A 15,271-nucleotide genomic window follows, 5' to 3' on the forward strand; every position below is an offset into this window, starting at 1 on the left:
TTTCGATTTTAATAAAACACAAAATTGAAATATTTCAGAGTATTAGTATTTATATACTTACATATATAAACTAGCGCAAAATTAATGATTAAAAATTTTGATTTTGAATAATCCTTTCTGTACTTAGTCTTGCCATAAATTCTTTGACAAATTTTACAATGCATACGGCGAGAACGAATTCTCAAAAAACAGTTCCGTTGTTTTTGCTTTTGTTCATATGCATCGTCTACTCATAAACTATACTCAGTTTCATAGCAAATTCCGCCTGTTAACAATGGAATGGAGAGCTAAGGAAAATCGCATTCCAGTGATTGCTGAAATGACAAACAAAAAAAGAAGTGGTCGTCCTCGCGAAAGAATTCGCAGAAATCCCCTTAAAAAGCAGAAAATCCCATCCAGGGAAATGTATCGATCAGATCCATGTCACGACTAATTACAGATGATCGCCACATGAAAGCTTTCCGTCGCTCAACTGGTCATCTTATGACGACGCGCTTGAAGGAAATTATACTCGACAGATGCAAGCAGCTTCTTCGGTGACACGCGGCCAACGGCATTTTTCATTGTTGAAGAATTTTTTAATAAGAAAAACGAAAAAATCTATGTTCAAACTTCTAAAGACGTAAAAAATGTATGCCAAAAAAACGAATGATGCGATTGCAATGTTTGTTATTTATGCCTGGTTAAAAAAAAAAAATGGTAAAAAGAAAAAAAGCAGAAAAATGTGGGTAAATAATTGGCCAATAGAAGAAAAAGAAAGATACCATGTAAAGCTAATAAATCGTCTTAAATTGTCGAATTCTAGAAATTATAAAACAATTTTGCCCATGGACGTGAAGATTTATAACTACATTCTTGAATTGGTAACATCTGCAATTGTTATATACAGTTAGAATTTTCAAAAAATCGTTTTTTTTATTGTTTTTTCTTAATGTACATATGTTTAAGAATACACACAGGAATTTAACATCGTTCCGGTGAATATTTTCGAAGTTACACGCAAATTTGAAAAGGCGTTTCAGAGTGCTTGAAAGTACAAGTCAAACTTTAAACGGGTTTTTGTCAAAATGGTGTTCTCAAAGTCGGTAACCAACATTACTCAAAAACGGCTAAACCGATTAGTCTCAAATTTGAGCACGAATTTTTTAAATATATATTTTTAGTAATTAATCGAAGATTTTTTCTCACCGATGAATATATTTTTGTTTAACAATTTAAGGCCAAAATACTGCCATTTTTTAAAAAAAATTTATTTTGCTTATTCCTTCGATTAATTACTAGATTTAACATTTCTTTAACGAAATCTGTTTGTTTTTTTTAATTTCAGAGGATCCAGTTCAGAGACATAGTGGTCACCGCAAAACGTCTTATTTGAGAGGAGCTCCCGGAGATCAGCTGCAGCTCATTTCCAAATTAATATTTTTACTACAAATACAGTTGAAAGATAATATAGTTTTTAGATCAATAAATTTAAAAGTTTTCTCAGAAAAAATTCTGGAAAACTCGCTTTTCTGCCTTCTAACTGTATATAGCCCCTTAAAAATACATTAATGCGAGACGCGATTATGCCAAACGAGAGAATGTCTGCTATGTTAAGTGTTTGTCCTTGCCTCAGGACAAAGTAACGGGGACTAGAAATTCTTGACAAATATTTCCCCCTAGTCCCTCGGTTTAGTAGTAGTCGAAACATGTTCAGGAAATATTCCTGCACTAAAACTATTTAATCCCATCCCACGTTCTTGCAATTCTTCTGGCTGATCTTCACTCCAAAATGACCAATTCTGCTTATTTACGTACCCATTGATCCAAGAATGAGCTTCGTCGCTGAACACAATTTTTCGATAAAAAAGTGGATCTTCGGCTAACTTTCCAAGAGCCCATTCACCAAAAATTCTGCGTTGTGGTAGGTCGTTCGGCTTTAACTCTTGCACCAGCTGTATTTTGAAAGGCTTCACACCTAAATCCTTTCGCAAAATTTCGTACGTTGTTGAGTAACAGAGGCCCAATTGCTGCGAACGGCGACGAATCGATAATTGGTGGTCATCATTAACACTGGCCGAGACAGCTGCGATATTTTCTTCAGTTTGCACTCTATGTACGTAAGCGTGTTGGGGATTTGATGTCCAGTAATGTGGGTCGCTTCAGTGGGTCGATTAAACTGAACACGCATTTTTATAATAAAATTCAATGATTTGCAAGCGTTGTTCGTTTGTAAGACGATTCATGGTTAAATTATAGATCAAACTGAAGATGTTTGATAGTGAAACAAAACACGAAACGTGCGTCAGCTGTTTAAACCAACTGTTTAAAAAGATAATAGCTAAAAAATCATCCGCTAGTTTTTTTCGATTTATTTATATTTTTTATTTGCCATAAGGTTAGCTCGTTTTTTAGACACCCGATTAACTGCACTATTAATTTCTGACTCAAGCTCATTTTTTTTGCCGATGTGCACATTTCAAGCATCAAAAAAAAGGATATATGTATTAGGTTTTCGCTGAAAATCAAAATATTTCCTCATCCTCTGCTACCGCATCAAATACTTTCAGCAGTGGCGGATCCACGGGGGGGGTTTTCGGGTCCGGACCCCCCCCATTGGAATCATGCTCTAAAATTTTATGTTTCAATTCTGTATGAGTCAAGTTAAAAAAAACAATATTTTTTTATATGCATTAGCAGTTTATTAAATTTTTCTTCCAGTTTTAATTTATTTTATAATAAAAACAATTATAATACGATAGTACGGGATCCGGCTGCAGATTTGGTGTAGTCATCGAGTACATGCTGAAATCCACATTTTTACCCACATTTATGATTAGGAGAATACAAATTCACCAAGTTGCCAGTAGAAATGTGGCCGCAAGTATTTTTAATTAATTTATTGTTAATTGATTTTGCGGGAAAAATTTCACTAACCAAGTTTTGAGATAAAATATCGTTCGGTTTACTGCAATAGGTGTAAAGACTTAAAAAAACCGTAGTTGCCGTTGCGCGCTTGGCCGCACCTCTCCGCAGCCAGGTATAAACAGGTAAGATTTCGATATATTTATACATCCATAACGTATATTGATCTGTTATAGATCAAAATATAGCTAATTTTTTTCTCATTATTATGATATATGGCAACCTAATTAAATCTGGCCGCAAGTTAGGGTTGCCAGCAGTTAAAGATGGGAAAAATTGAAGGTTGAGTGAGAGGAAGATAGCGCGTAACATCACTAGTCTAACAAGGATAGCGACATTTTAAGTCTATTGCGCATGCGTCAGATGTTGGTGTTCTCAACTAAGCAGCCTGCGACATTTTTATCTTAACCTACAAACCACGTTGTTTTGGAGTTCGTAATATATAACGTCTGATATATTTCCTGTTTATTCCCTTTGTGTGTCTAAAACTATCAAATAAATTAATCTAAATTAAATTTGATAAAGATGAAGTCGTGTATTCTGTGCAAAGAAAAAGGCAATGTACTGGATTTTGAAGATGCCTCATTCAAAAAGTGCTTACAAATGTTATTGTTTCGTCATAAGAAAAACTATAAGTATCACGACACTTTATTAACAATTGAATCTACCGAGGATTTTGGATATCATACAGAGTGCCTTAAAAAATTACAGTTTTAAAACAAAAATATAAAGAAGAATTTGAAAATTTTTGCAAAACACTTACAGTAAGTAAAATTTCAATTTAATACAAAAAAATACAGGTTATAGTTATAATATAAGTGTATGTTGTATTATCAATTTTACGCAAATACAAAAAAAATTCAAGAAGTACGCTTTTTCTTACAAATTGCCTTTAACGCATATATTTATTTTGCAGCCAGAATCAAGGGCTACATTGAGCGATCAACCGGCTGCACTTCCAGTAGACGAACATCGAACTATGACTGCTTCAAACGGGCAACCTAGTACATCTGCGCAGGACGATGACCGTTCTCAACTTTCTCAAAGTTCATCATCTGCTGCTACAATATCCCAACAAGCTATCCCATCAACATCAAAATCATGCTTAGGCAGATCACCTGTAGACTTGACTTTGGAGCAGACAATAAACGCTGATGCTGGTAATACTTTGACTGGTGTAAGCCATTTTACTAATTCAATCGCTGCGCGAGAAAGATGGGCTCTCAGTCATAGTGTCAGAACAAAAATTATGTGATTTGTAAAAGCAGAAATCGGATTGTCTCAAGCAGATGATACTTCATATACATTACAGAAAAATCGAATTGAGAAAGACTCCAAAACTCTAGACAGTATCGTAGAAACGATTAAAAAGACAATGAATCCCTGAAAATGTTGATAAAGAGTTTTGGAGTCTTTCTCAATTCGATTTTTCTGTAATGTATATGAAGTATCATCTGCTTGAGACAATCCGATTTCTGCTTTTACAAATCACATAATTTTTGTTCTGACACTATGACTGAGAGCCCATCTTTCTCGCGCAGCGATTGAATTAGTAAAATGGCTTACACCAGTCAAAGTATTACCAGCATCAGCGTTTATTGTCTGCTCCAAAGTCAAGTCTACAGGTGATCTGCCTAAGCATGATTTTGATGTTGATGGGATAGCTTGTTGGGATATTGTAGCAGCAGATGATGAACTTTGAGAAAGTTGAGAACGGTCATCGTCCTGCGCAGATGTACTAGGTTGCCCGTTTGAAGCAGTCATAGTTCGATGTTCGTCTACTGGAAGTGCAGCCGGTTGATCGCTCAATGTAGCCCTTGATTCTGGCTGCAAAATAAATATATGCGTTAAAGGCAATTTGTAAGAAAAAGCGTACTTCTTGAATTTTTTTTGTATTTGCGTAAAATTGATAATACAACATACACTTATATTATAACTATAACCTGTATTTTTTTGTATTAAATTGAAATTTTACTTACTGTAAGTGTTTTGCAAAAATTTTCAAATTCTTCTTTATATTTTTGTTTTAAAACTGTAATTTTTTAAGGCACTCTGTATGATATCCAAAATCCTCGGTAGATTCAATTGTTAATAAAGTGTCGTGATACTTATAGTTTTTCTTATGACGAAACAATAACATTTGTAAGCACTTTTTGAATGAGGCATCTTCAAAATCCAGTACATTGCCTTTTTCTTTGCACAGAATACACGACTTCATCTTTATCAAATTTAATTTAGATTAATTTATTTGATAGTTTTAGACACACAAAGGGAATAAACAGGAAATATATCAGACGTTATATATTACGAACTCCAAAACAACGTGGTTTGTAGGTTAAGATAAAAATGTCGCAGGCTGCTTAGTTGAGAACACCAACATCTGACGCATGCGCAATAGACTTAAAATGTCGCTATCCTTGTTAGACTAGTGATGTTACGCGCTATCTTCCTCTCACTCAACCTTCAATTTTTCCCATCTTTAACTGCTGGCAACCCTAACTTGCGGCCAGATTTAATTAGGTTGCCATATATCATAATAATGAGAAAAAAATTAGCTATATTTTGATCTATAACAGATCAATATACGTTATGGGTGTATAAATATATCGAAATCATACCTGTTTATACCTGGCTGCGGAGAGGTGCGGCCAAGCGCGCAACGGCAACTACGGTTTTTTTAAGTCTTTACACCTATTGCAGTAAACCGAACGATATTTTATCTCAAAACTTGGTTAGTGAAATTTTTCCCGCAAAATCAATTAACAATAAATTAATTAAAAATACTTGCGGCCACATTTCTACTGGCAACTTGGTGAATTTGTATTCTCCTAATCATAAATGTGGGTAAAAATGTGGATTTCAGCATGTACTCGATGACTACACCAAATCTGCAGCCGGATCTTAGACTACGACGGACGCAATTCAAAATTTTGAATAATTACACAGGCCTGCGTAATTTCATTTTTGTCCAATTTCTAAAACGGCTATAAGTCTTAAATTCAAAATAGTATAACTTTTTTTTCATTCATCCTAGAAGTCTTTTAAAAAATGGATTTTAAAGCTACAGAGTATTACTTTGCGATTCCGTTGTGGAAAATAAAAAAAAAAATTTACCTTACTCAAAAAAAATTCATAAAGATGTCCAAAATCGGCATTTCTTGACTATTTAACCACAAATTGCCAAAAGTCCTGACGTGCTGGAGCATTTTCAAGATCAAACTCGTTTTCAGCACAAAAAAAACTTCAAGAAGCACCATAGCCATTTTAGAAACTGTACCTCGCAGGACTGTGTTATTAAATATCTTTTTGACAAATCGATAGATGATGAACAATATACAAGAGGTTTTAAACACTTTTAAATTTTCGAGGCTTCTCAAAAAACTTTCTGAGAATTTCCTCATCAGTTAAATCAATGCGATGATGGATGTTCAAAGATGCAAGATCGTTGAGACGCTCCTGTCCCATTGTGTTTCTCAGATAATCCTTTATCCTTCTTAAGGTCGAAAACGATCGTTCTGGAGTTGCTGTTGTCACAGGTAACACTGCCAAAATTCGCAACATTTTGTTGACGTTTTTGAAAGTTTCATTATTCATGATCTGAAAAAATTGCTTCTGCTTAAATTCTCAATAGAAATATTTATTTACCTTATTCTGTTCAAATCCACAGTTAAATTGCTTTTTCTATACTAGGAGTTACTTACTGATAATGCATCAAGTGAATTTTCGATGTTCTGATTGCGTTGTCTCCACATTTTGACTTCTGAAATGAAATTACTCTCGGAACAATCCAATACTCCTTCGTAAAATAGGTAAAGATGTGCGCATTTTTTTTCATCAAATTCTTGTTTGAGAAACAGCTGTCCGAAACTTTGAAAGACTGTTTTGTGTTTTTGAAACCGACTCTGGAGATGACAAATGTACGTATCGAAAAGTGGAATGTAGAATGCGATTTTGTAGTATTCTTCAACTGTTTGCGTTTCAATGTTGCAACGGTATTTTTGTCCTGGGCATCGACGAGGCGTTTTCATTTCAATTTCGTATTTAGAACAAATTTCAGAAACTTTTTCATAAACAATGTGGAAGCATGAATCTACGTTTTCCCGCTTTTCCTTGAAATCATTCAAAGCATTATCAGCCAATTTTGTTGCTTCTATTAGATCTTGATTCTTCAACTGCAATTCTCGACTTAATGGTAGAACGAGGGAATTGATCGATTCCATTATTTGGCAGGACATTTGAAATTCGACTGTGAAAATTGCGGTCAAAAGTTGAGATGCTGTGCGTGAAGTATCTCGATCCTTCCATGTTTTTATTTCTTCTAACGCTTCAATAACAGCCGGTTGAAGTTCGACGTACGTTGATACAGCTTCATAAGATTGAGCCCATCTTGTAGGACAGATAGACTTCAATTTTTTTCTACTTTTTTCACTTTTATTCGTCATTTTGGCAATTTCGTTCTTCAAGATGCTTTGTCTCTTGGGCCAGTGAAAAAATGCTTCAATTGATCCCACAGTCCCCAACGCGTTTTTAATACTGGTTACTTCGCAAGCTGCATTAATTGTTAAACAGAAGCTATGTGCAGCGCAATGCACATAAATTGCAAGAGGGAAAAATGATTTCAAATAAGCCTGTGCTCCGTGAAATTCGCCACTCATTGCTGGAGCTCCGTCATATCCTTGGCCATACATAAAAGAGCAATCCACGCCGATGTCGATCAGGTAATCCTTGATAGAATTCGCTGAAGCTTGTCCAGAAACGTCAGTTACAGTTACCTTCTAAAATACCTCGGACCCCCCCCCCCCCCCCCCCTTTATGAAATCCTGGATCCGCCACTGACTTTCAGAGTCGGAGCGTTTGTATCCATTCGGACGACATGAACCATCCAACGGAGCCGCTGGATTTTTATTCACTGCGCTATGTCTATGACGTCGTAAAGCTCATCGTTCCATCATCTACGATACTCGCCGTCGCCAACGAGGAAAGGTCCAAAAATCTTCCGCAGAATCTTTCTCTCAAACACTCCAAGAGACATCCAATGGGGCGTGATCGTCGAAACTTCTGCGTTGTACGATAGGACAGGCATGATGAGAGCCTAATAGAGTGTTAGTTTTTTTCGTCGAGAGAGGTCTTTACTACTCAATTGCCTACTTAGTCCAAAGCAGCACTTGTTGGCAAGAGAGATTCTACGTTGGATTCCGAATAGATTTGGATATTTTGAGTGAATCCGAATAGAGGCCAGCTCCTACACCACAATTCATCTTAGAGCCGTCAGTGTAGACTTTAATGTCGAATCTTCCAATCCCCTTTCTTTTCCTCTATTGAGCTCTTGGCGGAAAACGTACCGTAAAATCTTTCTTGAGGTTAAGGTTGGGGATTGTGAAATCTGATTTGTTTTTGAGCAGTACGGATCCCTGTAGGAGGATCTGGCTGTGACCGTACGATCTTGTTATTCAGCTTTCTATGTTTCAGAGTATCACTGCGCTGCATGTTGTGATTATCTTTATGCGTAATTTCATTGGTAATAGATGCGTTAGTACGTTAAGCGTTTCTGTAAGACTGGTGCCAAGCACTTCTGTGGTTAGGATACACGTTGATCTTTGTATCTTGTTCAGCTTGGTTTGGTTGCATTTTTCTTCTATAGCGGACCACTAGACCGGTGCTGCAGATGCCAGTATCGGTCATGCAGTGACTATGTAGGATGATTGGATAGTTTTGGTTGAAGACCTAATTTTTACCCAAACCTTCTCTTACACGTGTAAAGTGCCATATTAGCTTTCTTCATTCTGTATTCTACATGGCGTCTCCAGCTGAGTTTGGCATCTAGAATAACGCCTAAGTAATTTGCTTGTTGGGCTAGCGAAAGATTAACGACGTCGTTTAATTTTGGGAGAGTAAAATTTGGTATCTTGGTTTTCTTAGTGAATAGCTTCAGTTCAGTTTTACTCGGTCTTGCACTGAAACCACAGTCTGTGGCCCAAGCGCTGAGTAATTCCAGATCGCCTTTCATGATCTCACTGATTATTCCTGGAAACATTCCTTAAAACCACAGTCTTTCGTGATCTCACTGATTATTGCTGGACACATTCCTGAAACTTTGATCTCTATGTCATCCGCATACGCCACTGCCTTAATTCCTTTTCGGTCGAACTGGGAAAGGATATTATATCAGTGGCTCTCATGGACAGGGTCCGGACATAAATTTACTTTGGAAAATTTCTTTTTTTCAATCCAAAGTAAAAAATGTGTGAACATAATACAAAATTAACAATCAATTTACTGCTGCTCGATTTGACCAACTTTTGCCTTGACTATGGCCTTGAAACGGTCCAAAAACGACTCACAAGCTGCCTGAATATGACTTGCAGGTATTTTGACCCACTCGCGGACAATGGCTTTTTTCAGCGCCTCGAGATGGGTGATTCTTTTAGTTCGGACTTTGCTCTCCAAAATGGCCCAAAGAGAATAATCCATCGGACTCGCGTCTGGTGAATTTTAAAGCCAATGTGTGTATATGTTATGAAGTTCGGAACTTTGTTTTTTAGGTACTCTTGGTTGACTCGAGCTCTGTGAGACGATGCCGAATCCTGTTTAAACGTCCATGGTCTGCTACCGAAATGTTTGTCTGTCCACGGCTTCAAAGTAACCTCCAGAATACTTTCCCGATAAAAACCATTACCCGTGCATCAGCTGCGCGAGCGGTCTAAAGTTCGTTACACTTCAAGTGCCGGACCCTGCACATTCGGTTGCCAGCATAAATTGAAATAACGAAAAGCCGTTCCGTTCGCACTATCGTCGTATGCTTCTGGTTTCAACTGAATGTCGCTGTTCAACGCTGTTTGTTCCTCTCTTTTTCTTTTCTATTTAGTCGTGACATTCCAATTTCAAAACGTTGTTGTTGGTCTAGTGCCATCACCTTTAATGAATGCGCCTTGTTTCATACTTCAAAGTTTCCGAACAAACATTTCATAAATTATTTTAATAAGCAAATTTTCAAAATAATATATATAAAAAAAAACAAATCTAAATTGATTTTTAGTTAAATTTAAACTCTAAAACAAATTATTTTTCGCACAAAAAACCATACAATTTTCTTGTATTTTCGCAGCCTGCGAACTAGAAGGGGTCCTAGTTTCAACACGCAACCACCAAAGCACGCAAAAAAACACCTAAAAATAAAAACGAAGATGTCATGCAAACAACGCGTTGTCATAGAGATCGATGAGGATATACGCGCAGGCGATACCGAGCAGTTCCGCAATATGCTGGACGTGCCCAGCGTTATGCCGGCAGTGGGTGCCAAATCGCTTAAGATGCCCATTTACGCCAAACTGCATTCGCCTACACAGACGTTGCGCTTCGATTGCGTCGGTACGGCGCGTAACTCCTTTGTACGTGCGGAATTCGCAATGCTTATGGATGAATTGTTTCTGAAGAAATCTAAATGCTGTCTGTTGCAATTCTTTCCGCTACGCGATTGTCAACTTTCCTTCTTATGCAATTTGCTCGTCTCCGAGGTGGACAAGCGTATGATGATCATGCAAGCCAAATTATTTGCGATTAAGGTGAACTTTTTCGTTACTATTACTATGTTTTTTTTTTGAATACTCTTTTGCTGTGCACAGATGGAATACTATGACCTACGCAAATATGATGTCATCAATTTGCTGGGCGACAGCTCTCAACGCTCCACGATCAAGAACAAACGCAAGTCCTATCCGCACATAATATTTCATTCCACTACGGAGCTTTTGCGTTGGCTGCAAACCAAGTACATACAGCTCTTCGCCAGAGACCAAGGCACTGAGAATATAGACTGCGAGTTCACTTTCTGCGATATCAAGAACAATGTGAATACAGTTCGACTTTCTATAATGAATAACTTCCTGTGTCATATGGATGGCGATATGAAGACCTGTCTGCGCAATTGCTTTGAGAATATCCACAGCACTGAGCGGAGACGAAAACATGTGATGCTCACGGATTGTCTCAGAGAGATATTTAAACCGACGGAGAATTGGTATACCTGGTTCATATTCCATGTGCCCATAGCAAGGGGTCGCGGTGTGGTCATTGATGATCAATTGAATCTGGCTACTGCTGCTTACGCCGGCATCAATGCGAAGTTACCAGCCTATGCAAGTTTATTTTACTGCAAGCACATTTGAATATTTTTATGAAATTCGCATATTTGCAGGAAAACACGCAGGACGATTTCGATTTGGGCAGTTTGCTGTCGTTTTGGAATGCACCGAGTGAAAGTGAAATAGGCATCAGCTCCGAGGCGAGTAACAAACGGCGTGAGTCGGCGGCCTCAGCTATGATGGCACAGAATGCTTCACTCCTTCTAGCAGCTAATTCATCCCGCACGCTATCCAACAGATGGCAGACGACGACGAAGACGAAACAGACGAATGACTTGAATTTCTGGTACAGTAAAATGGATCAACTTGTGCCGGAAGTGCTCAAAGAAATCGACGCCTATTACGAGTGCAAATATCGCGATAATATTCAGAAAATATGCAATGAACTGAAAAATATGTTGCAATTTGGCTCGGTCTGCTTTTCCAATACAAGTTGCGGCTTGTCAGCGAAAGTCAAACGGGATGGGTCGCTAGACAGACTCAAGCGTTGCTATGAAATGGGTTTGGTGGAATTCATGCGTTTGGCTAAAGATATCGAAAATTCGGTGGACTATTCGGCGTTACGTGTTTACGTGGAGGCCAAGAAGAACGAAATCAAAGAATTTGCTACGAATTGCAAACTGCGCCACCTCGAGATGTGCCAAAACTGTTTAATCGATACTATCAAAAACGAACGGAGTTATTTGGCTACAAAGGGCAAGAGTGTCGACGTTATAAAAAATCCGTCTTTTAAGAAAACTATATCGGGCAGCGCATAGTTGTGAATTCTTATATTCAAAATTAATTAGAACTGGTCACTGAAAAGTAATTTGTAATTTAACCCCTTGCCGTGCCATTTAGCTCGAGGAAACTCGGGCCCAAGTGTTACGCGTCAACGCGTAGTAAACAGAATGATGCGCGAGATGATGTAACAGCAATTATGAGACTCGTGACTAACTCTGGTGGCGTTCTAACATTCAATCACAGACCCAGGCTCGTGATGTTTATGTTTGGCCCGCCGAGCCTGGCTCGTCGTATTCATGTGTGGGCCAAAATTTTCATCACGAGTTAGACTCCTCGTTAAAGCACGGCAAGGGGCTAAGAAAGACTCCCTTCTGCCATGTTGCTGCGTGCAGGGGTGGAGTTTCGGTAAATTACAAATTGCATTTCTGCATCTCACTGGTAAACTTTTTAAAACGTATTGTCGGTTGACTTGAATCGGGTTCGAATTTTATAAAGATAGAGAAAAACTAATAAAAATTGGGAAAAATTTGAAACATCCGCGAATATCGTCAACTCAGCAGATTAGTTTGACTTGAGAAGTTTAGTTGCTCTCGTTATAATACAGAAGCTAATTTCTCAGGAAAGCGCAGAAAAGATGGAACTCCATTGCTTCATGTGCTATTTCGAAAGCCCTTTGACCCCAGTACAATATACGAAGGAATCAGAGAGTCCATTGGACTCCTCGACATTCAATTTCCAAAGTCGTGATTTTCCGCCTGTGTGTACCAGTCACTGGACGATCGGCACACACGCGGAAAAGCTAGTGTTACCATTTAACCCCCATTGCAGAAGCTGTGGGATCCTTTCAGAGAAGGAGACCGTTGGGCACTTTCTCTGTAAATGTCCGGGTTTGACAGCTAGACGATTAAGGTCACTGGGTGCTCATTTCTTCGACGGACTGGGCGCGCCAGCCTAAGTCCCACCAATCTTTTCCATTATATCAAGAGCTCTGGCTGGCTGTAGATATCTGTCTGTCGGAGGTCCCATAATGGTATCAAAACGGCGCACACTGGGGATTTAGCGGAAAAAAGTCAAATTTGCAACATACCACCTACGCAATGTTTAATGGTATTTCTAAATTCCAGAATAGAACCAACAATAAAATCAAAAAAAGTTACTAAACTCCGACTTACAGTTTTTTTTTGTAGATATGTCAAAAGTATAATTTTTTTATAGTATTGAACTGACTAAGAAAAAACTTCAAAGCCCAAGGTGGTTTTTTTTCCTTTTGCTTGAGCCGACTTCCAATTTTTTATTTTTCATTTAGGGTACGATATTTTTATATATTTTAGCCGGAAGAACAAAGGCTGTGAAGCACTTGATTATCTATTTATAATTAATTTTACGAAAAAAAAAAAACAAAATCATATTCCTTCATATTCTTGGATCTGCAAGTTGAGCTACATTTACCTACGGTCAGAAACTAGTATCAACGTGTTGCTTAATAACGTCTCTTTCAGTTTTAATCAATTGCAGGTGCCACCAGGCGCCACTGATTATTTTTTTTCTAGTGTGTGCATAATGATAACGAAACACTTTTAATTTTGTTTTGGCATTTTGAGGGTAATTCAGAATTATGAACTTACATGTATCTTGTGCGTAAATATTTGCTGGCTTATATTAATAAAAAAAAAAAAAAATTAAAATTTATGAATTAAAAAAAAAATTTTTTTTTTTTAATTAAAAAAAAAAATAGTTTTTAGACATGTTCTTTTCATACACAAATATATACAACTTCGTTAGTAGTAAAAATGTTAATATTTTTTGGGATGTATACTTTTTTCCGCATCTCTGTACAAAAATCCCCAGTGTGCGGCGCTTTAGTGCTACTTGAGGAGTGTCAGACTGGCACTTCAACCATTTCACGTACCTACCTAACTCATGGGCTGAAAAGTCCTGGGTTTAACCCATAGATGGCACTAGTTGTATTGCATTCACCTCTTTTTCAGTTAGTACTAACCTTAAAAAGATAGCTGTTAAAATTTCGTGATTTTTTATTCATTAGTTCGTGGGTTATTCTGCCAAGAGTGGGGCTACTTTTGTTATTCTTAAAACAATGGATCAAAAAGAATTTCGTACTTTATAGTCCGGGAGCCAGGGGTCGATTTTGGACTGTGTTTTTATACCATTAAATTCTTGACTATACTTGTGATTTCATGAATAACGAAAGTGAACGTCAGCTGGCGCACCCGCGGTGGGTGTGATTGTGGGAGGGACATGTTTTCCCCGCTCTACGGCGCAGCTGACTATTTTTTTTTTATTCTGCTAAATGTCAACAATGCATGAAAAAAATTTCAGCCGGTATAAAATGAGTTGTTAAAAATTTTTTTGGACCAGGTGACGTTTGGTTTCATCATCCATTGGATGGCGTCTGCCTTCAGTATTAAAATCAATCGGCATGAAATGATGAGGTCAAAATTACCCTGGCTCCCGAACTATTAATTGTACACTGCTTCTTGATGGGAAAAACTAGCGCTCGAGCGAAGCAATGGCTTGAAAAGTGTTATGGGGACTCCGCTCCATCAGAAACAATAAATTGATGGTTTGCTGACTTCAAACGTGGTCGTAGAGACACCGATGATGCACAACGCAGTGGACGTCCAAATGAGCGGTAATACCAGAAATCATAAAAAAAATCCAAAAAATCGTTTCGGATGATCGAAAAAGTCAAGTTGCATGACTTAACTGACATCGTACGGATATCAAAAGAACATCTTGGTTTTATATTGCGTGAGCATTTAACTATGAGAAAACTCTGTTCAAAGTTGGTGCCGCGCTTGCTCACTTTCAAGATAATGCACCGTGTCACAAATCAATCAAAACAATGGCAAAACTATATTAAAAGAACTTACTCCCAAATCAACCGCATTCGCCGCAAAGCTCCAAAAAATCTTCCGCATAATCTTTCACTGAAAAACTCCAAGGAACGCCTCATCGGATATTGTAATCGTTCAAGCTTCTGCGCCTTATGTTAGGACGGGCATAATGATAGCCTTGTAGAGTGTTAGTTTTGTTCCTTGAGAGACGAATTTACTACTCAATTGCCTACTTAGTCCAAAGCAGCACTTGTGGGCAAGAGAGAATTGCGGGACGTTGCGACTGATTGCGAGACGTCTCTTACAACCTCGAAATCAGAACTGTCAAAAGTGACACTGCGTCGACTGCTTGATTGATAACAGGAGGTATTTGGTTTTGTCCTCGTTCACCGCCAAACCCATTCGCTTTGCCTCTTTATCCAGTTTGGAGAAGGCAGAACTAACATCGCAGTTGCTAAGGCCGATGATGTCACTATCATGGGCATACGCCAACAATTGTACGCTCTTATAAAAAATTATATATTATAGTGGGTATGGGAATAAGTTTACGTCCTTTTTAACCAAAGTTACGAATTCTTTAAACAATTAATATGAAGTATGTGCCATTGGAAGCTACAACTTTACTCCATCTTTCAGGCAGCTTACGGA

At 37.9% G+C, this 15,271-nt stretch overlaps 1 protein-coding gene across 1 annotated transcript; it reads left to right on the top strand.

Moving 5' to 3' along the window:
* Positions 1-9,862: 9,862 nt before the first annotated feature.
* Positions 9,863-12,301, top strand: LOC129239240 (uncharacterized). The gene is made up of 3 exons (XM_054874596.1): positions 9,863-10,466; positions 10,527-11,039; positions 11,099-12,301. Exons 1-3 carry the CDS (start codon positions 10,089-10,091, stop codon positions 11,801-11,803), a joined length of 1,596 nt encoding a protein of 531 aa, XP_054730571.1. The 5' UTR covers positions 9,863-10,088; the 3' UTR covers positions 11,804-12,301.
* The last annotated feature ends 2,970 nt before the right edge of the window (positions 12,302-15,271 follow it).

Source organism: Anastrepha obliqua, chromosome 1, assembly GCF_027943255.1.
Source record: "Anastrepha obliqua isolate idAnaObli1 chromosome 1, idAnaObli1_1.0, whole genome shotgun sequence".
Lineage (NCBI taxonomy): Eukaryota > Metazoa > Arthropoda > Insecta > Diptera > Tephritidae > Anastrepha > Anastrepha obliqua.

Bases quoted from the DNA above. Each gene is read 5' to 3' on its own strand.
- LOC129239240 (XM_054874596.1), top strand. From the start codon at position 10,089: ATGTCATGCAAACAACGCGTTGTCATAGAGATCGATGAGGATATACGC. The intron at 10,467-10,526 runs GTGAACTTTTTC...TGCTGTGCACAG, and splicing joins CCAAATTATTTGCGATTAAG to ATGGAATACTATGACCTACG. The intron at 11,040-11,098 runs GCAAGTTTATTT...GCATATTTGCAG, and splicing joins ATGCGAAGTTACCAGCCTAT to GAAAACACGCAGGACGATTT.